Consider the following 26,022-nt stretch of genomic DNA (forward strand, 5'->3'; position numbering starts at 1 on the left):
GTTTCTTAGGATCATGTATTAGATCATAGAAACGTGTGAGTCTAGTGTTTTCCTGATTAAGTAAGACTTGTAAGTTTAATTGGAAGAGATCTAGTAAAGACGTATTTCTTTGTTGAAAAATTCTTTGTATTTTTTGTGTTCATTTATCGTACTACTTCTTGGCACAATACTCGTAGTCAGAGCCGTGCCCATATGGTTGAAAAAGAAACAATCGCTTAGAGCATCCATTTGATTTCAAATAAATTTTAGAAGCATATCTACAAATAGTTTTTTCATATGGTTTAAATCTTTGTTTCTTCTTACAAAACTAATGTTTATTTCTAATACTTCACTTGTTTATATTTAACTTCATGAAAAAAAATATGTATATGGCACTGACAGTTAACTTTTGTTCCATTTTTACTTAACAAAATTATACTATATAACTTTATATAAATTATTACTGCATTATGGATCACGGTTCTATATAAATTTATATTTTTGTTTTATTCTTGTGATCAATTTACTATTATGTGAACAAACAGTTTATTTATAAATTAATTTTTGTAAAAGTTTACTTATAATAAAATACATATTTTTTTGCAAATTTTTTTATTGTGCTTAGGACAGCAAAAACTCCTCGCACGATTTTGCTCGTAATACTCTGTATCAGATCCTTCTTGCACTTTCATTTGTTCTTTTTCATCCCTCACTCTCTGGGCTCCTCTTCTTTCTCTTATTTTCACCTAGTTTTTCTCTATCTTTCTCTTTACTCTTTTTTTGCATTTCATCACCCTTCGCTTTTCCTCTTTTTTCTTTGGTCTTCTTCATTTTTTTCTTCCACCTTGTTCCTCCTCCTCCTTACTCCTAACTCCTCACTTCTCTTCCACCATCTCCTTCACTTTCTCCACCTTCTCGTCTTTTACTCCACTCCTCCTTTCTCCTCTCTCTTTCTTTCTCTTTTATCCTTGTCCTCCTTCTGCATTTCTTCCTCTTCACTTCTCACTCTTCACTTCTCACTCTTCATTACTCACTCCTCACATGTATTATTACTATTGTTATAAATCAATTGTTCTATGTTATACGCTCAATAAATTTAGTATAGTATAACATGTTAATTTGTTTTAATTTATGTATGTCCATGCGTACCAGAAAAGAATCTTGTCCATTTCTGTCTTAAATTGTCACATTCGATAATACTGAAGACATTTGAAGATAAAGATAGATTTGTGCTCTAAGAAGCTTATTGGAGATTAATAGCTCATAGAGCTTTATTGAATGACAAAGAAACTAAAAGAAAAAGCTTGAGAGTTGTCACCAAGAGCAAAGTATAATGATTGATATTATAAAAGGAGTTTAAAGTGACTGCAATAATGGAAACCAAGGTTACATTGATGAGGACACTAACGACATATATATAGACTTATAAACCCTAGTTACATGGTTCACTAAGAATTTTTATTGGATCAGAAACTGGGCTTCTTATGTGGGCTTCAATAAATACATGGTTATTTTTTTAATATTTGTCTTCGATATGCATATTTTTCTAATTTACCTTTAAAATAATTGCAAAACAGATTGAACTTTAGTTGGCACCTAGTTAGTTTTTCCTTTCAGGGGTCCAGATAACTAACTTGTAAATTAAAAAAAAAATGTTTGTAAGACTATTTAGAGAAGTCAGTCACTTCTCTTAGTTTATCATGAAATAATTTGTTGGTGCAATCGTGAAACTTGTATGAATACGATGGGTTGCAACAAAAGGCCCACTAACCTTTACTAGTCTGGACAAGCGGGTTCTTCACAGTCCAACATATTCGCCTGCGTATGAAGTTTGGTTCGTTAGCTCATTTCCTATACGAATTCTGTAACAAGAATAACAAAATTCTATAAAACACTTACTATTGTTTAAACCTTGTCGTTAGAGTAATTGCGTTTTACATTCATATAACACACGACTAACTGAGCTAACGAACTCGTTACCAAAATGTATTTGTTAATTTAGTTTTTAATAAGAATGTTAATATCATTCTAAGATTTAAAATACTACTCACTCAGTCACTCTCTATCTATAAAGGATAACTTAAAATATACGTTGACTATTCCTTTTTACATTCTTTTTATTCTTTTAACATATTAAAGAAAAATATATAAAATCAAAATAATATTCCTAGCTTGATTATTCTGTTTTCATTTTCTTCCATTATTTCCAATACTCGTTGACCTTGAGAAGATGATAAAATAGGATCCGTGAGAGATTTCAATAATGCACAAAAATACGGACAAAGCTAAAATTGTCGTTTAGAAGAAACTTTCATAAAACACGTGTATAGACAAATTTGCACACACGTATCTATAAATATGACAGAACAGAAGATGGATGTACTAGAGAAGTGACGATAAACAGAGAATAACCGATCCAAAAGAGCATGAAAACATTACAGAAATATATTATTTTCAAATGGACAGAGCAAAGTGTAATTATTATGGCAATAATAAATTAAGTCAGCGGAAGAAACAGACGAAGAGATTCACGAGATATCCGCCTAGACATTTAATCATTTTTGTCCTACAAAGAGATTTCTTTATTTCAGTACACTATATGGCCCGACTTCTACGACCACAGTGTCCTAATAATAGCTCTGGGACGGATCGGATATCAGAGCAACTTAGGGTATCCGAATCCCGATCCTTATCCGGCGGATCCATAATTTTATTATCTTTATCCGGATCCGGGGTTCTCGGATATCCGGGTGGCGGATATCCTTTTAAAAATTGTAATATCCGGCGGATATCCAGATCCGGATTTGGATCCTTAAAATAAATAAATAAATAATATTAATATATATAAAAATATTAAAAATAATTTAAAAAAAAAAAATATATAATGTTTTTAATGATTTCAACGTATAATATTACAAAATTTATATAAAAATTTACGTATACTATTATAAAAATGAAAATATATTAAAAAATTAGTTTTTATATATAAATATTACTATTTCTAAAATAGTTATTAATAAAACTTACGGATCCGGATATCCGGACTAAAAATCAAGATATCCGGATCCGGACTAAAAAATCAAGATATCCGGATCCGGATCCGGTTTTGACGGATCCAACATTTTACTATCCGGATCCGGATTCGGCCCCTCCGGATATTCGGATTTTCGGATTGGATCCGGATCGAATCTCGGATCGAATCTGGATCTTGGATAAAAGTCTCAGGCCTACCTAATAATACTCGTTATTTACTTTATTTTTGAGCATGATTATTAGGGGGTTCTTAGAGTGGGGTTCTTAGCGGAATATAAGAACCCGTCTCTTAACTTTTAACTAAAAAAATTAAGAACCGGTTCTTAAATAAGAGTTTTAAGAACCGGTTCTTAAATAAGAGTTTTAAGAACCGGTTCTTAATTTTTTTAGTTAAAAGTTAAGAGACGGATTCTTATATTCCGCTAAGAATCTCACCCTAAGAACCCCCAATAATCATGCTCTATTCTAAGTTTTTTTTGGGGGTAAAATTAGTGGTTCTAAGTTCTAAGAAACTTAATTCTTCGTTCAAAATTTTAAAATTAGTAATAATTGGAGCAAGTTTATTCAATGCCAGCAAATATATTGAATCGAGAGATGTTAGTTTTCAAAATCAAATTGAGAAATGAGCTAGATTTTTTTTTTTTTTGAACAAAACAAAATATAATCTAGCTCATTTCTCAATTTGATTTTGAAATCTTATGTTTTTCTGTTGGATGACCAAGTCCAACAAAAGTGCTCAGTAGTCTTAACTTTTAAACGTTTTTATTAATGTAATTGCAAATTAACTTAATTATACACATACAAACATACATTTACCAAATATTATATACAATTCGTAAGAGCTTCAATTGATTTTTTTTGTTAAATGCCATGAATTCATTTTTAAATATTTTTTAGTAAAAACATATATAACAAAATGCTGAATGGTGAAAATCAAAGCATTTTTTCATCAGTTCAACTAGACAAAATGAATCATGATTCAAAACTTAATACATGTACGTGGAGGTATTGTTAGGTCTAAGGTTTAATGGTTTCTACAACACCAGGTATGGATTCAATTCCCAAACAAAAACACATTTTCTTGCAAATTATAGGATGAAATTTTTTCTGAGGTTCCAAAGTTCTGTAAGCATACCAGATTGTTGTGATCATGCGCTGCGGAGAGAGTATGTCGATCGAGGATGTCGTACATGAAAAATCGTCCGCCGATTCATGTGTTATGGGGAGAGATATATCGTGGAATCGCTGTTCGTGAAACTGTTCATGTTGTTTGCATATATTGCATGTAGTTGATCATCATATGAAATAAAATAAATATTATCTGATGATATAATTGATGATATGACCAGTGTTAAAAAAACTTTATACAAATATAAAATCGATTTATTATTTAAAAAAAAGTAATTATGCATAATCGTAGAGTCACGTCCAATACTATGTCATGTGTGGGAAAAAAAAGAAAACTTAAAAGACCTATCATGTGAATGAATTGTTGAAATCAATTTTGTGAAGGCCAATCCTAGATCAATATGTGGGAAAAAAAGTCCTACCTACAGACACGTCCGATCTTTAGGAAGACGGTGGGTGCTCGACCCAATACAGATGGACAGACTGTGAAGCAGAGTCAATGGGGGCATCACGAGTCTAAACTGAAGAAGGTTCCATCGCATATTGGACTGCGATAAAATAATAGAATAATTAATTAGGTATGTAAAACTAACTTGATTCATTAAAACATTTTTATCATGATTCAGTTGGAATGTTGATGGAATTTTCATAATTATATAGGGATTTCTTCCTATTTTTATTCTATTTTAGTTTTATGCTCTACTCGGAACAAAATAAGTGTGTGCCAAATTTTGAGTTGAACATAGAAGACAAATGAATCCAAGTTGGTTGCGGCCTGGCCGATGGAGGACAATGAATAAAACACATAAAATATCAATGATTATGTATAATTTTTGAAGTTTCCTCTACAAATAGAAAGGTCGTGAAAGGCCAGAAGGAGAATCCAAAAGAGAGAAAGTCTGAACGTATTGAGGCATGTGGCGTTTGGGTTCCATTGCTGGTGAGGCTTCTGATTTGTCCCAGTGGGGTCCGTGGCAACACGCTAAGGAGGTGGCGCGTGTGGAAGCTGCTGCGACGTCTCGTCTGCAGCGTTCCGAACCTCTCCTTGGAGTATTCTCAGCGGAGTGGCCCCTCGTTCATCGCTCTCTTCCCTGAATAAAGTTAGCGACCTTGCTTTTGTTTCCTATGGTGGTGCTGGTTGTGTTCTAGATTCGGTGCGGCAGTTGGGCCCTGATGTAGCGGAAGCTTTATAGAAAAGGACTAAAAATCCGTTGATTCTGAAAATACCCGGAAAACTAAAATAATACAACGATCTTATTTAGTCTAAGAATAACTAAGAATTGATGTCCTTTTAAATTCGCTGAGATCACCAATGATGTACTGAAAACAATGAATAAAGAGAAAACTCATAACTTTTATTAATCAAATCATAAACTGAATACAAAATTAAAACTGACTATATATAATAAAACCATAAAACCATAAAACAATAAAGATAATTATCTAAATTTAAAATAATCAATAAAATAAATAATAAGATATTTGAAAATATTCCAAATACTTATCTGCATCAGGCCCTCGGGCTGCCTTCTCACTTTATGGTGCGCTTCCAAAGGGCTTGTCACTATGCGGTCCGCTCTCTCTATATGAAATTTCGGTTAAATGGGTGTAAACGGTCACGGAGGGTCGGGTTTGGAGACGGCAATCTTCAGGCCTGCTGTCCGAACGACGGCATCGTCGCGTGGAGGCTCGCTCTCGTGCCGTCGGGGGTTGTATCCGAATGGTTATATGGTAGGTCCGTGCTTTGATTCTTCGGGTCTGTTTGTGTCGGGTTGGGTGGTTGGAAGCTGCAGGAACCGTAGCTTCCAGGTTTGAGGGCGCCTATCTCTCGGTAGCTCGTGGCAACCGACTGTTTTCTTCGTCCTTTCCAGCTCGCTTGGTCTCAGCCCGCCTTGTTGCTTAGCTGGTTAATAGACTAGCTTCTCTGCTTCGGTTTCAATTCTTTGTCGTTTTCCATTTTTGTGTTTAGTTTCGATTTTGCATTCTGCTACTAGTCTTCTTTGTAATCTTTGTCACAAACTTGAAAACTTGATATAATATTTAATATTTTACCGGAAAAAAAAAAGAGAGAAAGTCTTTGGAGTAACAAAGTGATGTAAATACATTTTACAGTGCACCAAACAAATTCGAGAACGAAACTTCGTATAAACCCTATCTAATTTCCAGTGCAGCAAATAATCTAATTTAGGCATCAAAGAATTCTAGAGAAAAAGTAATAGAAAATAAACAGTTTAAATTAAATTGTTTAATAATAAAAAACTATGTGATTTTTTCGTGCTCATGCACGGATATAAATATTTCTAAAGTAAATATGCTATAATAATTGATTACTATTTACTTTTAATTTATAATTTGTATGCATCATTTATATTAATAATATTATATTACTTTAATTATACATATGATCTTATATATGTTATTTCTAATCGGTTTTGTTGTTTTTACGGTCGATTTAGTTATCATTTGGCTAAATTGGATTGCTTCTCTGAATTCAACTGTAATATTTTTTATTCTAAATATATTAAAAATTTGATTAATTTCTTATTTGCATTTAGGTGGTTGTTGTCTTAGATATGTAGATATATTTTATGAAAATTATGTATAACTTAAGATATATTGTGCTTAGAATGAAATAAAAAATAAACTTAAGTGTCTGATTCCAAATTATGTAAATTAATATAACGATAATATTCTGAAGTCTCATGCATATATATAAATTTTACAAAAGAACTAAATTGTAATAGTTGATTAATATTTTATTTTCATTTTAATATGTTTTGAGTTGTCCTATAATTTATATTTATAAAATAAATTACTATTCTTATAAAATTATATATTCTTATCGTAGTTAAATCTATGATTTTAGATATAAGTTGAATTAGTCGAATCACTCATGTTGTGAGTATATTGAGTTACATATATTCTTTCAAATTAAAAATAAAGTATAATTACTTTTTTATTATAATTAAGTCAAATCAAATAAATTTTATTTATCGTTTAAATGTGCATGTATTTTCATAACATTTATCAAATTATATGTTGATGTTTTTTAAAAAAAATATTAGAAACTAAAGCGATGATCAATAGGAAGTTACATGCATAAGTAGCTGGTACATTTTTCGAAGCTCATGAACACATACCAATATTTACAATTATTAAAATATTTTATAAATTCTAAATAAATTATGCCTTTAATGTATTGAATGGAAAGTGGAATTTATTTTAAATAATCTTAAAATTGAAAATTCATATATGTTTTGGTATTTTGATTATGGCTATATTAAGTTCCATAAACATAAAAACTTAAAATATAAAAACAAATTTAATATTAAAAAACAAATAACTTTAATAATGATAAAATATAATACACCTACCTCATTAAACTATTTTGTAGCTATTTGATCAAACGATATTTATTTTTTTAATTTATTTTTAGTTTTTTAACATCTCTTAAAAATAACCAGTAAACAAAATTGTGATTGTATTTGAAAATAATATTATATAAGTATAATATAATTTGTCGATATTTTTTTGTGTAAATGAAAGATATTATAGTCAAATATATGAAAAATAAATAAAACATTTCAATTATACTAATTATAAACTATTTTTAGTGAATTAAACATATATCAGTTTATGTTACTTAATTATTTTATGTAATCATCTAAGAAAATAGATAGATATATAAATTATTTTTAATGAAATCACATTATATACAATATATACAATTTATATTTTCATCTTAGAAAATATAGATATAAAGAAAATATTTTATTACTTCAAAGGTATATTTTTTGTTATTTTAAAATATTTTAAAATGTAATATTACTATTTTGTGAACTTTCCTTTTTTATGAAATCATATTATACATACATATATTCATTTTTCAATTTTTTTTTTAACTTTATAAAAAAAATCTTTTTTATTATATGTATATGTTTTTTGAAAATTTTTAAAAAGGAAACTAAATAAAAATAATAATGGTATTTTAAATGTAATATTTTTAATTCATTAAGGATATCAGTGTTATCAACCATCGTCAGAGTTAACTTAAGAGCGACATATAGGAAATTGATTTCTCCAATAATATTATAAAGATTTGTTCCACAAGACTCAAATTAATATTACTTGGCCATAGAAAACTCTTTTTTTTTTTAGCAACGGCCATAGAAAACTCAAGTTACTAATAAGATCGAATTAGTGGCACAAAAACCTCATGTCTATTTCAGGATATTTATATAGACGTATAACTTATTTGCATTGATTCTATTTAACACCGTTAAAGATAAAAAGGTCCCCTACTGCATGATTCTTGGAGTTGGATTATTCTTATTAAAAAGAGAAAGAAAACAAAAAGAAAACACACTCTAAAGAAGATATGTGTAGTTAGAAAGTCAGAGTCAACTGACTGTCGGAGTCGTGTTTCGGGTCCGTCTAGTCAGAGAGTCAAGCAAACTTGAGCCCGTTCTCATTAAATCCGACGGTGCTGGTGGGACTCCTCTCTTATCAATCGTCCTATCAGATCCTGCCACGTCATTTATCCTTTTCCGTGACGTCAAGCATACATTCTTGTTTTTGTCTTTTATTCTTTTGAATTTGAACTCACATCCTCGTGAGCCTTTTAAGTTTTAACGAGGAGCTCCTAGTAATACAGGTATACTTTTTAGGAAGTTTTTTTGAAATCTTTTTACTATATAAGATTTTGAAATTCGCTTGGGAATAGGTTTCCCCTTACAGGACTTTAGTTATTTTAGTATAATTACATTTGGATAATTGATACGAGGAAACAGTACTGCCCATTTTGAATTCAAGGTGTCAAGCGATTACAAATAGATATTTTTAAAAATCTAAATTTTTACTAAAAATAAGTTAATATTTTAGTATCTTACATTGCAACTATATATAAACCGTAAAAGGTAGAAAATCCCTTTCAAAAAGTCAGAAAATTTAAGGGTGAATACCAAATGTGTATACATATCGACATGCTGAACAATACCAGCCGGAAACTTTTGCATCATTTTTTGGATGGTAGAGAAATTGAAAAAGATATGCATATATACATACATGTAAGTGATAATAAGTCAAACATTAAACCTTCGGAACTTATAATTTAATCGTGCTAATTAAAGGCCATCGAAAAATTCGAAATGTATGAGAATTGCAAGAGTGGAGTTGTGTACTCTCTTTTCAACACGATCAAGTGTATGTTGCAGCTCCAAAATTAGGGTTACAAAGACAAATTTCATCACTTCATTCAATCATTCCTCGACTAATTTATATACCTTTTTTAATTAATTTATACAGTTATGAACATCAATTATCGCAATTTCTAACGTTCAATATAAGTCTCAAGCTCTCGAATCTCTCAACCCATGCATGCGGTCTAGTCGGTCCAAAAAATACTTGAGCACAGAAATATCCGATTTATCGACATATATGAAAATATCGTGTACTATCAAAATGTTTTTATTTGATATCAAACAAGTAATAAAAGAAGGATATAAGCCTTAGATAGAGTGTCCACGTAGACGAAAATAATCGGTCAATGAGAAACTATATTTTTACCATATCACCTCTTCTATTTGTTTTTACAAAATGATCTTTTAACTTTTTACTTAAACAATTATAACCGAAAAATATTTTTATAGTGAAATATATTATTTATATAAATATAATTATATTTTTTATTTACATAATAGTTTTTAAAGAAATATTTAGTGTAAATAATATCATAATCTTATAAAATACTAAAATAAATTGGGTTGGTTTTCAACTTTCACAAATAAAAAGTATTATTTGTAAATTTAGAAAATAATATATCAAGAATATTCATTTTCAGTAGAAAAAATAGAAAAATACATCGGAGACAAATCCATCCATATTATGAAATTCCTCTATTTTAGAGAAAAAAATAGAGGAATACATCGGAGATGGTCTAAGGCATGGCCGACGTAAATGATCGACGTTGAGATTTCAGCTTTTCTGATTCTTAATATTCTAGTGTTTCAATATAATTTGAATATTCCTTTTGCTTTATAATATAATGGTTTAAAAGTATTTTTTTGTATCACTATATAAATTGTTTTTATATTTCAATGTAAATTTATACTTATTGGATATTGTGTGGCTAATTAAATTATGTAAATTACTGTGTAATTGATTAAATTTATATATTAAATGACAGTTTTCTAAAGTAATAACTTTTAAATATTACAGATTTTAGTTAAAAATGGAAGATATAAGCCTCAGATAGAGTGTCCACGTAGGTGAAAAAAATCGGCCAATGAGAAACTATATTTTTGTCATGTCACTTCTTCTATTTGTTTTTACAAAATGATCCCCTAACTTTTTACTTAAACAATTATAACCGAAAATATTTTTTTAGTGAAATATATTATTTATAAAAGTATAATTATATTTTTTTTATTTACACAACAGTTTGTACACAATAGTTTGTAAATAAATATTTAGTGTAAATAATATCATAATTTTATAAAATACTAAAATAAATTGGGCTGGTTTTCAAATTTCACAAATAAAAAATATTATTTGTAAACTTAGAAAATAATATATAAAGAATATTCTTTTTTTAGGAGAGAAAATAGAAAAATACAACGGAGACAAATTCATCTCTATTATGAAATTCCTCTATTTTTTTAAAAAAAAATAGAAGAATACATTGGAGATGGTCTAAGGCATGGCCGACGTAAATGATCGACGTTGAGATTTCAGCTTTTCTGATTCTTACTATTCTAATGTTTCAATATAATTTGAATATTCTCTTTTTTTTATAATATAATAGTTTAAAAGTATTTTTTGTTTCACTATATAAATTGTTTTTATATTTCTATGTAACTTTTTATTTATTGGATATTGTGTGGCCAATTAAATTATGTAAATTACTGTGTAATTGATTAAATTTATATATTAAATGACAGTTTTATAAAGTAATAACTTTTAAATATTACAGATTTTAATTAAAACTGATTATATTTTGAAACAGATAGAGTAATCTATAAACTAACTCTATATAGATATGAAGACAAAATTATAAAGTGGTTTCACCTTGAATTTCTCTCATTCTGTGCATTCCTAATTGGAAGGAGATAAGCAACATCTAATATTATGTTACTCTCTGTATATTAGAAATGGTCGAACCGTAAACCAATTAAGGATGATGTAAGAAATACATAAAGATGCATTTCCAGTTATCACAAATATAGAATCAATTGACAACAACTTAATTATGTCCAGCGTAGTACAACAGAGAAGAGTTTACATACCTTCTAATATTATATTTTTTTTTTTGATCAAACCTTCTAATATTATAATATTTCACTATATTAGTGGCTAAATCAGTTTTCTCTAGCACAAATACTCACTATATTCTTAGAGTTTAACCTTTTCTATTTGATGATATTAGTAGTTTGATCCAAAAAAAAAACGGTCGAACTGTACATTGTAATTGGAGAAAGAAAACAAACAAAAATCAACCGAAGACTTTTAAGATATATAAAACAAAAATTGGAAATAACATTTCTCTCCAATTAAAGAATAAGGCAATAAAATTGTAAAAATATAAAATAAAACAAAAAATATACACAGAAAGAAAGATTTAGTAAAATAAAATCATAATATAATTTTCATAATTGATAGTGCTCAGTTACACCTAAAAGTCTAAATTTACAACATACACAATTTTATTTACATTTTTAAACTTATTATCTAATTAAAATGATTCTAAAAAAAGTGGCAGCATAAAGAGTTAGAAAATATACGATAAAATATAATACATAACGTTAAAAATACATTATCACTGATCACTAGAAAATCATGTTAGTAGTAATAAAAATGAAATGACAACACATTTATTAAAACCGTAGAACGGCACGCAACAAGGTGTTATTAAATATACAAACTACAAATTAAATATGCTCAACGCAAACACACATAAAAATGAGACATCATATTTGGATATATTTAAATAAATAATTTTTAATATATTATATTCTTGATAATTTTAAATTTACTTAAAAAGAAACTAAATTATTAAAAAATTAATATACAAATAAAACTAAAGCAATATTTTGTAACGTCAAAATAATAAATGAATAAAAAATATATTATGTTAATAAAATATATTTTAGATTTTAAAGACTTCTAATTCATGTAAGACTTCTAATTCATGTAATATTACAAAATTCAAAATTTGTTTATTACAATTAATATTTTACCATTAGATATATTAAAATAATATTCTAGATCGATATTCAATTGTCAGTTTTCAACTATTACACGTAAAAAATATTATTAAGTATTTTTTTTTAAAAAGGATTTTCTATTTTAAGTAGGTTATTGGAGTACTTTTTCTTTTCGTGAATTTATTCGAGATGAGATTCCGATCTTTTAAACTAAGATAATTTATGTTCTATACATAATTATATTTTCTTACATAACTCTAAAATCTCGGACTTGATTATTCGTATTTTATTAGTTAATTGTGTTACATATAATAGAAATACTTACTTTAAACTAAAAATAAAAAAAATCAAATTTAAAAATTAATTATATACAATTTAATATACAAAAATTCACATACAAATAAAAATGATAAATTTTAGAAATTTAAATATATTATCTGCGCGTAACGTGGAGAAAGTATCTAGTAATACGTAAATGATAAATGAAAGGCTAGATAATATTAGTAGAGCGATGGCCAAAGATCATATTCATGTATTAAGTTTTGTCCCCACAATTAAAATTAAAAAAGTTAGAATTTGTAATTTTGTGTAAAAGAAGACGAACGACAAACTTGTGGCTGCATTATTGGTTGGGCGGTCCATACAACACACACATAAGATAGACACAGAAATGAACACCTGTCTCATTCTTCCATGCAATTTTTTTTTTTTTTTTGAACTTTCTTCCATGCAATTTGGTCGGTTTTCTTCTGTGGCCATCCTTAGAGAAACTTATATTTTGGGGATTGTTTAAACAAAATTACCACGCATTATCATTCGTTCCTTAATTAATTATTCCTATCATTCGCAAAACAATGCACGCGTTCCTTAATTAAGTATATATATATATATATATATATACTAGAATTAATGATAATTTGGATGCTTAAAATAATTACTAAAATACAATTCTTGATTTGCTAAAATTTAATATTAGCTTTCAGTTTTTTTTCCTTAAATAAAATATACATTATATATAACGTTAAAGCAATCAGCTAGTCTCTTCTGCGAACAAAAAAAACAGATCGACTTAATTGTTTTTATTTCGTTATTCTGTAGTTCTATTGTAATACTGTTATTGTTTTATATAGTTTTGTAGCATATAAGTCAATGCACATGAACATTATCCCAATTACGTAAAACAGAATAGAATTTGCAAGAAACTTATAAATCAAATTAGTATAATAATAGTAATAAAATAAAAACAATGTAGAGGAGATTTTATCTTCATTAAAGCAATTACAACAAAAACATTTGGGGGGTGTTATTGGTTTAAGTGTTTTAATGGATTTTAAAATCCAAACCAAATCAAGTGTTATTGGTTTTATCATTTTAAAATCCAGTTTCAAATCTGTTGTTATTGGTTCTATAATTTAAAAATAGATTTTAAAATCATGTGTTATTCAATATTAATGATTTCTTTGAAGATTTGATTTTAACTTAGATTTGAGTGGATTTATAAATAATTTTAAGAGTAAAACACAAAGGAGAAAATATTGAGTTAAACCTTGTTATTTTGACTGGATTTGTATTATTGGGATTTTCCAATTCCTTATTTTTTTGTGTGTATCCTAATAAACATAGTTGATAAGAACCTTAATATTACGTCTTTTGTTCATTTTTAAAACATGCATTAGGCACATGTCTTGCATACAAACATATTGTATAATACATATAAAAACGAAATTTGTGTTATTACTTATCTTGTTGTTACAAAAGTGGTGATGAATTGTTTCTCGAGTTGTTTTCTCTTGTGAAGAGAGAACTTATTGACACTTCTTCAACTTTCAAATTGATAGGTGCAAACGAAATGTGTCTCGCATACGAAAATACTGAATTAGTTATCATTATTGTGATTCAAATAACATAAGCAATGTGTTTGTGCGTGTTTTGATAAGCTTTTTTATCAAGTGTATACATCATCAAACATGAATACATAATTTTTTAGACATTAAGAAACTTTAGAAGAAGAAAAAATATATATATATCGCATGAAAATGATGAACTAGATTCATAATTACGCAATGAGAACTTTATATATTCATTTCATTGATTTATAATAATCCACTTATTTTGATTTTGAAATCTATATAGTTAATTTTGAAATCTGTTTGTCTGATTTTAGAATCAATGGATTAGTCAATGATTTCTAAATCCAAAAAGAATTTCTAAATCCACTAAACTACTAGAACCAATAACCCCCACTTGGAGTCATGCACCTTGGTTAATAGAAAAAAAATTGCTACGAAAAACAATATTCAAATATATATTATGATTATTTTGTATTTCCAGATCCAGTTTACCTTAGACTTACTTTTCCTCCTATCATTTTCTAACAACTTGTAAATATCTTATCAATCATGCACAATGCCTTAGTATTCATAGGTCGGCTCATCATGATATAAGCTGTTGAGTTATATTAATTATTTTTCTTAAAAAAATATTTTTTCTCAGTTTCTATTTATATGATATATCTAATATACGTGTATATAAATTTTTATGGCTATAAATTTCAGGAAAATATTATTATTTTGTAAATTATATCACTTCGAAGACTCATTTCAAAAAGAAAATATCACTGGGAAGAGAATTTCGTCATTTATTTAACTTTCCAAGTCTGTTAGACGAATATGTAATTCTTGTTCAGTATATATATATATATATATATATGTGTGTGTGTGTGTGTGTGTGTGTAATTTTTGTATGTGACGGTACTGTTCGTAATCCAATGATATTAAATTAAGATTTGGATATGGAAAATAAAATGTAGGATAAGCAAAAAGAATGAAAAGTGAAATATATAAGATATTAATTTTGTACATAAAAATACAGACAACTTAGTAAATGCAAAAAGAGCCAAGAAAAAGGGTTGACAACCGCCAAGAAGGCCCAGGCCACGGAATGCCTATGGCTCCCTTATTCCCAATATACTTGCATGATATTATATTGACAGACATTAGGTCAAGAATAAAAATGGACATTTTCTCTGCAAACTTATTAGTTGAGTTTGAGATATTTTTTCTACAATTGTTATTTTCTTTCTATTTGTTATGATAAATAGTAGATGTTCGACTAAAATCCGTAAACTAGAACTAAAGCATATGATATTATATCGTTTCAAATATTATTCTATTTAAAACTTCCCTCGATAATTTATTGGAAATATAGTATGACTGAATTTATTTTATATTATTCAATATATTTTCATTTTGGAATAGTAAGACTGTTTTTTCAACACTACTTAGATTTTAGAGAAACTTTTTTGGGTAAAACCGTAGAGAAACTTGTTAGTTGTTACTTGTTACTAAATAATTGGTAAACCCCAACTATTCGTAACTGCTTAACTGGGTGTATTCTGCAAAACACACGCACTTGAATCATCCTAATGTTCTATAATAAAATTTAAATAGGCACTTAGTAGTTAACTACCAAAAGCATAGCATAAATGATGCATTTGACATGTTGATGGGGTATCAAAGGCCAAACTTATTCAAGGGTTTTGTGAAGAGTCGATTATTCTTGTCATTTTTAGATTTTATAGTAGACTATCATGGTTGAAGACTTGATGCCATTGTGGTTGTGGTAAGACTCGGCTGGTCTCGCATCTCTGTGATTAGTCTTTCCGTCCACGGATTGTTTTTTTCTATCAACATCCGTCCATGGATTGTTATGAATTAGTTAACCAATTATATATATATATATATATATAACGGATGTTGATAGAAAAAATCAATCCGTGAAGTGTATATATATATATAAATTCTTGGTTATAACATATATAACATTTGTTGTATCAAAGTAAAGTTATTACAGAAGACTTGAATAAAAAAAGGTGAAGTGTTTATGTCTGATAAAGTATTTTAACAGGTTAATTACTAGATAATACTTTTTATTTTATATGCATTTTTAGTGATCAATTAAAATACTTTATTTAAGCACCTGTGACGAAACAGCTTGTCAAAAAGGCATATGATGCAAAAATAGTTACTGTTCTAGATATTTTCCAACCACGTACGTAAGACCAGAATCCAAATAACCAATCACAGAGCTAACTATAAATTAATTATTATTTTAAAATTAAAGTTGAAGAAGTCTGTTCTTACTACAACATTCTAGTAAGAGAGAATTTGAATGGGAAGGATACTAGATACAAAGGTCGGTCCAGCTATGTAACTTGATACATCGCCGATAAATAATTGCAAGGAAGGGTCCATAATAAAAGTTTGACTTATAATATATTAATTTAACAATGAAGTTCGTGAAATATAAAAAACTAACGGTTCAAGATTTATTAGTGTCAGAAAAGGTTCCAATAATACTTATAACGATATAAACTATACACTATAGTACCTAACTATACAAATTTGATGACCAATGAGATTGTATTGATCGGTAACCAAATCAACAATATGTTCTCGTTAGTGACAGAAATTTATAACACAAGAATGTGAAAGATACGATCCAAATCTTGATTTGGAGAGAAAACTATTTGAAAAAGGAGGTCGGTCCATGTCCCTGGAAGATATCCATCACAACTTATGTTTAAAATATATTTGAATCATTGCGATGCAGGAATGATCACTAATTATAAGAATGTGACTATTATAACGATTTTTAAAAAACTTTGGCGGATTCAATTATTTCTTGTAAAAGTAAATTATGTCACCTAACTACAATATTTGATGACCAATGAGATTGTATCGATGGGTAACCAAATCCAATGAAATTCTATTTTGAGGAAAACGAATTTGATTATCGATGAAAAGTGTGATTTTAGTTAGGACAAGACTTTTGAAAGTGAGTGCATAAGACTTTTAGGTTTATAATTACTTAACCAGTTCTAGTATCTTCTTTCTTAAACCTCTTTCAAATCCTTAAATTTCTTGTTCTCGAACCCGCCTGAATCTTTTTCCTTTTCATGTATGACTGATTTAACCTAACTTTTACAACTTGGCTATAACAATTAACCTCAGTAACAATTAAAACTTTTACAACTTGGCTATAAAAATTAACCTCAGTAACAATATAAGCACAAATTGTGAAATTTTCATTGACCTCAGTAACAATTAAAAGTTAAATACATATGTATCTAATCCAAAATAATAAAATGTTCTTTTTTTTGATACCCTGTGATGGCCTAATGGGTTTTTTTTTTTGGTGTGAAATCCAAATACAAAGGTCTACTAAATACTAACCTTATGAAATGTGTTCTGATGCATGCATTCAGAGATTTCTTTCGAATTGAAAACAGTAAATTTTAACTAATAAATAAACCTAGAGTAAGGTTCGGAAAAACCCCACTCTTGTTTCGGAAGCCCCCACTACCACCTCTCTATGATCCCTTTCATTCATTCCTCATTTAACTTGATATTTTCTTAAAAAAATTAAGATTTTACTTGATATTTTCAGTCATTTTCCATTTTAAACTTAAATATTATATATAATTTCTACATCAGCAACAGAACTTTTTTAGAAAAGGTACAAGCCAATATTTCAAACGGTTTTGTAATGACAGCCGAAAGCAATATTTTAACTTTAAAAGCTATTTAGAAAAAAAAAAGGATTAATAGAATGGATGCTAATATTTATACAAGTTTTGACGAATTGGTATATAGGCTTCTGATTTACGAAGTGTAAGTTCAGCTTATTTCTAACATTAGAAACATGCAAGAATATTGACAAAAAAAACATGGAGGGTTTGTTTCACATTCATAATTATTAAGATAATTTATAGCGAAGATATGGTAGCCAGGGCCGGTCCTGGGCAAAGCCTAACTAAACATTGGCTTTAGACTTTCAAAATTTTTGGAAAAAATTACATAGAAAAAAATCTCCAAAACTTTTTTTTTACGCTCCCAAATTTACCAAAAAAAATTTTAACTGAAATTTTTTAAAAACCGTCTATAGCTCTCTAAATCTCGGCCCTGATGGTGGCCCAATAATATCATTTAAAATGAAATGGAAAACAATAATAAAAGAACGTTCGTGACGCAAATGAAAAACACGTAAATATTTTTATAATAACGAGAGACATACTGAATAGTAATCATACATAATATTATTATTTTAATAGTGATATAGGCCACCAATCAGAATTCTTTAGCTTATATAATGAGTAAAATAACAAGAATAATCCTAACTTACTATCATTTTTATTTTAGTATCCGAGATCCGATTTGTTTAAGCTCTAACAATGGCTTATTATGCATCCTTTACATTTTCGCTTTTTCTTTTCTTATAGCAGTGGACATTTACAATGAGTGGAACCTATCTTCGGATTAATAATAAGTGGATAAATACCATGGGTAAATAACAACAACAACCTAAACAACCATTTCGTAAAAAAATAGCATATATTAAAAAATGATTAAAATGAATTTATGATCTTATTAATTACATTTATTTGATTAATTAGTATTTTAGATGATAAAAATTATTTATAAAATCGATCCAATTTGCAATATATTAAACCAAAGTTGCAATTAATATTAAACTAAAAATAAGTATAAATTATATAAAAAATTTAAAATGAAATTTTTTGTATAACAAAGAAATAATATTTTTGTGCGAAACAAACGAGCGTTTTGCTGATATCGGGCATCATCTTAGTTATTTAAAAAAAATGTCTCTATTTTTACAATAGTGTACCTACAAACACATAATAAACAGAGAGAGAGAGTCAATATTAAGTCATATACCAAAATGAATCTTTTATGTTGTTATGCATGTACGATTTAATTTCGTAATACATCATTATATAAGACTTGTTAAACGATTAGATTGTTTAACAAGAAAATTGATTAGATATTTGTTCTTGTGATATAACAAAAAACTAGAAATGGAGAGTGAGAGAAAGGTCCAAAGGCACGGCTAAGAAAACAAAACCGTGGACACCCTGTCCCCAATCTGACAAGTCTTTTTCTCCTCCTTAACTCTCCTTCTCCTCTCTCTGTCTTATTCTAGTTTGGTCTCATCTCCTAAAAACGACGACGTTCACTCCTATAAAATTTTCCTTTCTTCTCCTCCTCTTATCTCTACCCAACACCACTCAATTTCATTTCTCTTATTCCCTTTCCTTGTTTAGTATAAAAATAACAAGCCCTTAATCGTTTTTTCATCTTCATCTTAATCCACATGCGTACACATATACTCATATAGTATCTTCTTACATATGGCAATTGTATCCTCCACAACAAGCATCACCACAATGAGTAACCAAGTCGACAATAACAATGAAAAAGATATAGAGGAGGATACTCATGGAGGCGCCCACGAGAGTCGTGTTCAAAATGATGATGAAGCTGATGATCATGATCATGACATGGTCATGCCTGGATTCCGATTCCATCCCACCGAAGAAGAACTTATAGAGTTTTATCTTCGCCGTAAAGTAGAAGGCAAACGCTTCAATGTTGAGCTCATCACTTTCCTCGATCTTTATCGCTACGATCCTTGGGAACTTCCAGGTAAGTATACATTTAATAGTCTGTGGTTTCTTTTGTGATGTTGTACTATATATACTTAATATAAACATGATAAACATATAAACAATTTATTAAGATCTAGAGATTCTTCTCACTCTCTCTCTCTCTACTTCTTTTCTTAAACCTATATAAACTCTATCTTTTTTTAACTAACCTATATAAACTTCTTACTGATTATATCTTTATCAATCTCCGATATTCTAAATATCTTTCAACACTTCCTCTTTAATTTCATTTTTGGAATAACGGATATGGTTCATTATTTTTAACCCAAAAAACAGAATGACGGTGTTTTGTATAATTTAAAGAACCTGTTGATTTCGCTAAAAGATCTTGTATTTCCTAGTTAAGAGGAAATACAAGATATAATATGGAACTCCAAAGAATCAACTTTTTTTTTTGAATGACCGAAGAATCAACCTATGCATACTTCATAAGATATTCACATGTGTGTATATGAACATAAGTCTTACTTTTTCGTGTTATCATAAGATTATATAAGGTTGATGGACGATATGTGTATGCAGCGATGGCGGCGATAGGAGAGAAAGAGTGGTACTTCTATGTGCCAAGAGATCGAAAGTATAGAAATGGAGATAGACCAAATCGAGTAACGACTTCGGGGTATTGGAAAGCCACCGGAGCTGATCGGATGATCAGATCGGAGACTTCTCGGCCGATCGGCTTAAAGAAAACCCTAGTTTTCTACTCCGGTAAAGCCCCTAAAGGCACTCGTACCAGTTGGATTATGAATGAGTATCGTCTCCCTCACCATGAAACCGAGAAATACCAAAAGGTACATATTCAATAAAGTCTTTTTATATGTAACCCATATAGACATAGATATAACCCTAGCTAGGTTGATGCCTTACAAATTGAAATGAGATCCCTACGTTGTTTGAATTTTATTTTCATGATTAGTTTTTACTTATCTTTCATTTTATAAGATTCAAAATGCTTGTAGCTGAGCTAATTAAATGCAAGGCGGCGTTTGCGCTTAAGTCCTGAAAATGTTCATGCCATACGCATGAACTCTTTAAATTACTAGCCATGGCCCATATGCATGGTAGAAGACTTTAATAAGATAGCTACTTACATGTCTATATACTCACAAGTATCACATTGTTTTTGGAGAGGCTTAGTTAGTGTTCTTACAATTCATCACATTGTTTCCTTCTCTTTTTCACATTCATGACTTATATTTAACTTGCCTGACACTTTTTTGAATTTGGCACATATATGAATGTATAACAGTATTTTTATATACAAAAATTAATTAACTTCTTTATAGAAGATATGAATGATTACGATATACGGAACATAACAAAATGAAAAATGGTAACTTATGCACTGGCTGATGAATATATTGTTTTCGGTTTGTTCGTATATTAATCTGTCACTATATAAATAGATAGCTAAGTATACAACAAGCTTGACATAAGCTTACAAATATAAATTGTGTATGATTTACACACATCCAACTATATTTCACTGGTAAAATACATGACTAGAGAAGTAGAAAAGTATATATACATATATATCAATCCTTATATCTCAAATTGAAAAAAGTGATCAATGTAATATATATATATATATATATATCTACGTCAATGGTAGTAGTCTACCAATGCAATTGTACACGTTATTACTGATATGTATCTCAAGTCTAATCACTGTGTACATGATATATATAGGCTGAGATATCATTGTGCCGAGTGTACAAGAGGCCAGGAGTAGAAGATCATCCATCCGCACCACGTTCTCTATCCACAAGACATCATAACCAAATCTCATCATCAACATCATCCCGATTGGCCTTAAGACAACAACAGCAACACCACTCATCTTCTTCTAATCATTCCGACAACAACCTTAACAACAACAACAATATCAGCCACAATCTCGACAGGCTCTCAACCGAATATTCCGGCGACGGTAGCACCACAACCACCACAAACAGTAATTCTGACGTCACCATAGCTCTAGCCAATCAGAACATTTATCGTCCAATGCCTTATGGTGCAAGCAACACACCTATAGTCTCTACAACTAATCAAGAAGATGATGAGACCGCAATTGTTGATGATCTTCAAAGACTCGTTAACTACCAAATATCTGATGGAGTTAATATCAATCACCAATACTATCAAATCGCTCAACAGTTTCATAATCAACAACTAAGCGCAAACGCAAACGCGTTGCAATTGGTGGCGGCGGCTACTACAGCGGCGCTAACCCCTCAAACTCAGGCGGCGTTAGCCATGAACATGATCCCCGCAGGGACGATTCCAAACAATGCCTTGTGGGATATGTGGAATCCAATAGTACCTGATCATGGAAACAAAAATCATTATACTGATTCTCCTTTCAAGTAATTTAATTGGATCTTCAATGTTACAAATTACTTAAAAATGTTGCTTCATTATATATCTTTATATGTTCATTGTATTATGAAACAAGTTACTTATAGCTACAGACTATGATTGGTTATTGCAATTTATGTAATGGAACTGATTTTCTACATATATCCATTTTATTAGTATTATATTAATATATTCTATTATTTACCAAGTGATTTTTTGCATTTGAGCTCTCACGTTAAAAATTAGAGTGCTAATATGTTTCAGTCCTTAATGAATAAAATATACAAATTAGTTACAATATAAAAGTGAATTTTAATTCTTTTTGATTACGTAAGTGATTAAAATTAATAATAATAAAAAGTGTTCAAAACCTAAAAGTATATATATTGTGTTGTTATTTGAAAATAATGTTTTCAATTATAAAAGTTAAAAAAACTTAAGATGTAAAACAATATAAGATTAAATATTAATCAAGCAAAAATTTGTATAAAAATATTTTCTTATATGTGAGTTTTATATTTCAACACAATAATAAGCATAAATATATATTTTGATGAAATTTTTGTCATTTACAAATAATTTAATGCTTAGTTTAACTTTTTGAAAACGTAAATAATAAACTTTCATGCTGGTTTTTGAAATAATATAATATAAACTAATAAATATTCATTATGTCCGCACATTGAAATAATATAATATAAACTAATAAATATTCATTATGCCCGCATGAGCGGGCAAAACACGTAGTTGTTATATATTAAACTAGGATCCTATAAACTACGTACGACTAAGGTATCCATCTAGTTTAACACCGTTTCTAACCAAATCTTGCTGAACATTTTGATCCACAAATCGAACCAAACAAAGATAATTATACCTATTTGTTCGATTTCAGTTTTCATGTACGAACAGATTACAGCAATAAAATTAGACTGTTGACGACAAAAAGACTAATTAAAATCACAAATTTTAAATACGTTTCAACAAATTGATGGTAAATTAGTTTTCAGTATAATTTTCTAAATCACAACTAAAATAAGAGGAGACTAATATTTTGTGTCTTTCATTTACCAATTATTTAAATTCATTTGGCATTAATTGTCGTACACACTAGATCCAAGTTTTCTTCTTCTTTATTTTTGACTAAAACAAATTAGATCCAAGTTGTTAAACCTGATTAGTGCGACTTTATAAAACAATCTACTAACTCTTAATAATTCAACAGATGATGATAAACTATATACGCTGGCTAGTTTTGTCTACGAAAGTAGGACTTAGGGTTTGACAAAATATTTTTTTTTGCCAAATCTAACTTAGGGTTTGAGAAAATAAAAACGTAGGGAATGCAATGTAAAAAGACCATACGTTTTTAAGCAACAACCATGTTTAACATTTTCAAAAGATTTGGATACTAGCTTAAATTTCAGTTCACGACTAATAATAAAATGTATTTAAATTTGGCTGACCCTTGTTCAAATATGTTATGTGTATTTTATTTTAATTTTTTTTAATGCATGCATTGATGTTGTTTATATAGTTATGCGTGTAACAAATATTGTGAAGTACTCCCTCCGTTCCTAAAAGATGTATGTTCTGGAAAAAAAATTTGTTTCAAAAAGATACATTTTTTACCTTTTCAATGTATGATTTTATGAAAAATTGTAAGTTTCAAAAAAATTAATGGTGTTTATTGAATTTCTATTGGCTAAAAATTATGAAAAATTGTTATTCACAAAAAACAATGCATATTTAATGAGTTTTCTTAATATATGTGAAAAGTCTAGAATATACATCTTTTAAAAACAGAGGGAGTATATAGCTAGAAATGTTTTTTTGGTTTATTAGTTTTTTCATTGTAAAATTGTCTACAATATCCAGGGCCGGTCCTAGGGTAACCCCAATGAAACATTCGCTTTGGGCCCCCAAAATTTTTAAAAAAATTTATACGTAAATAGGTCATCAATTTGTTAAAAAAAAAAAATTTTAGGCCCCCAAATTTTTGAAATTTTTACTAAATGGTCTTGGACCTCCAAATTCTCAGGACCGGCCCTGACAATATCTTCCCCGTAGCTAGAGTAACAATTAAACATTTAACTCATTGTCTATCTAGACTTATGACCAATCTTTGATAATAATTCTGGAGGATTCACAAAGAGTCAAAGACACAAAAGCATAGACATAAGCTCAATATTATGACTCATCCATAAGTCTAAAAAACACAACTGATCAGGTTCATAGCAAGATATATTCCTATATAAATATGTGTAATGAGATTAAGAGGAGCTAACGTTGGAAGTAACCATTTTCTGCAACTCTATACTCCCTCATTTCTATGCATCCATCCAAAATCTTCACACTTAATGACGATATCTTAAATTATTTTCCATTTCATGACGTCTTGCACTTAAATAAACTAAAGCTCTATACGTTTCTTTAAATCTATCTCAATAAAGTTTAATATAGCAAGAATCTATTATTGTTTTGAAACTTTTAGTACATAGTTCTTCCAAAAGAGGTTTTCTCCCAATGTTTAAAGACAAATAGCTTCGTCTGCCTGATTGCCTCTCGACCTTTTCTTTTTAAGAGAGTAATGGGCTTTTCAAATCTCACAACACCCATTACTCCCAGGTTGCTTCAAAAGCCCATTACTCTCTACTAGGCCAGACACTTCATCCCTTCATATCCCGGTAAAGTTGGGCTGTGTTTTAGCATCTTGAACTAAACCAAAATTCACTATGTATCACAAATAGATATATAACCATAATATTACATTATTCATTTTATAAAATTTCAAATTATGATTTTAACTATAAAACGAACTAAACTGAAAACAAACTGAATACTACAAATGATTATATCAAATTTCTAACCGTTTAAAGAATTAAATTAAAGTGAAAACAAAACTGAACTACAATATTGTAACTCTCATTTGAATATTTATTTGAATATTTATTAAGGCCGAAATATATAAATAATAGTTAGGTTGTAGGAAGTGTTTTTATTTTATTTTGCCACTGAACTTATCATTTTTGTTTTATTTAAATTTAATGAAACCGCGTTAAAAAGAGAGAGAAAAAAAAAAACAGAGACCTCGTTCTCCATCTGGTACCTGCGTTTTTCGGTGGTGGCGCGCCCTTGGTGTCACCGTCGGAATAGTATCTTACTTCTCGTTTTCAACGACCGTTTCCTTTTCGACATCGGTAGAAATCTTAGCATCGATGGCTGGTCTCAGACTCTGGCGAACCTTCTATTCTTTTGGAGCGTCGGCTGGTTTTCGGTTCTGGCGTCATCAACTTCTTCTCCGGTGAAGACGACCGGATTTTAACTCCGAATTAGATCTTTCTTCTTCAGGGTGTCGTCGGCTTCCCCGGATTTTCTCGATCTGTGGGACGGTTCTGTTTCTTTGTGTTTGGTGGCTTGGTGTTGTGGATGAGATCTCGACTCTGGTCGATTGACGCTCTCCGATGGTCGATTGACGCTCTCCGATGGATAGAGCTTCCGATCTGTGTGAAGATTTTGTCTCTTTGTGCTTGGTCGTTGGTGTTTTGGATGAGATCTTGATTCGAGTCGATTGACGCTCTCTGAAGGATGGAGCTTAGGCAATGAATGTGTATGCTTTAGAGTTGGTGGGTTTCTTTGATCGTGATCCTGTTCTGGGTAGGTTCTGGTGGTTTGCGACGTCTTTCAATTTAGAGAGATTAGGTCGATGTAGTTCCTTTGAATTGAGTGTTTTCAATCCGGTGAAGTGATTATCTCGGTGGTTCGCTTGGTTATCTCTAATCTACTCCGGTATTT

General features: G+C 29.3%; 1 protein-coding gene across 1 annotated transcript; it reads left to right on the forward strand.

Moving 5' to 3' along the window:
* The first annotated feature begins 19,396 nt into the window (after window positions 1-19,396).
* LOC106411322 (NAC domain-containing protein 35) lies at window positions 19,397-22,387 on the forward strand. The gene is made up of 3 exons (XM_013852064.3): window positions 19,397-19,846; window positions 20,392-20,660; window positions 21,559-22,387. Exons 1-3 carry the CDS (start codon window positions 19,552-19,554, stop codon window positions 22,237-22,239), a joined length of 1,245 nt encoding a protein of 414 aa, XP_013707518.1. The 5' UTR covers window positions 19,397-19,551; the 3' UTR covers window positions 22,240-22,387.
* The last annotated feature ends 3,635 nt before the right edge of the window (window positions 22,388-26,022 follow it).

Source organism: Brassica napus, chromosome C7 (genome assembly GCF_020379485.1).
Source record: "Brassica napus cultivar Da-Ae chromosome C7, Da-Ae, whole genome shotgun sequence".
Classification (NCBI taxonomy): domain Eukaryota; kingdom Viridiplantae; phylum Streptophyta; class Magnoliopsida; order Brassicales; family Brassicaceae; genus Brassica; species Brassica napus.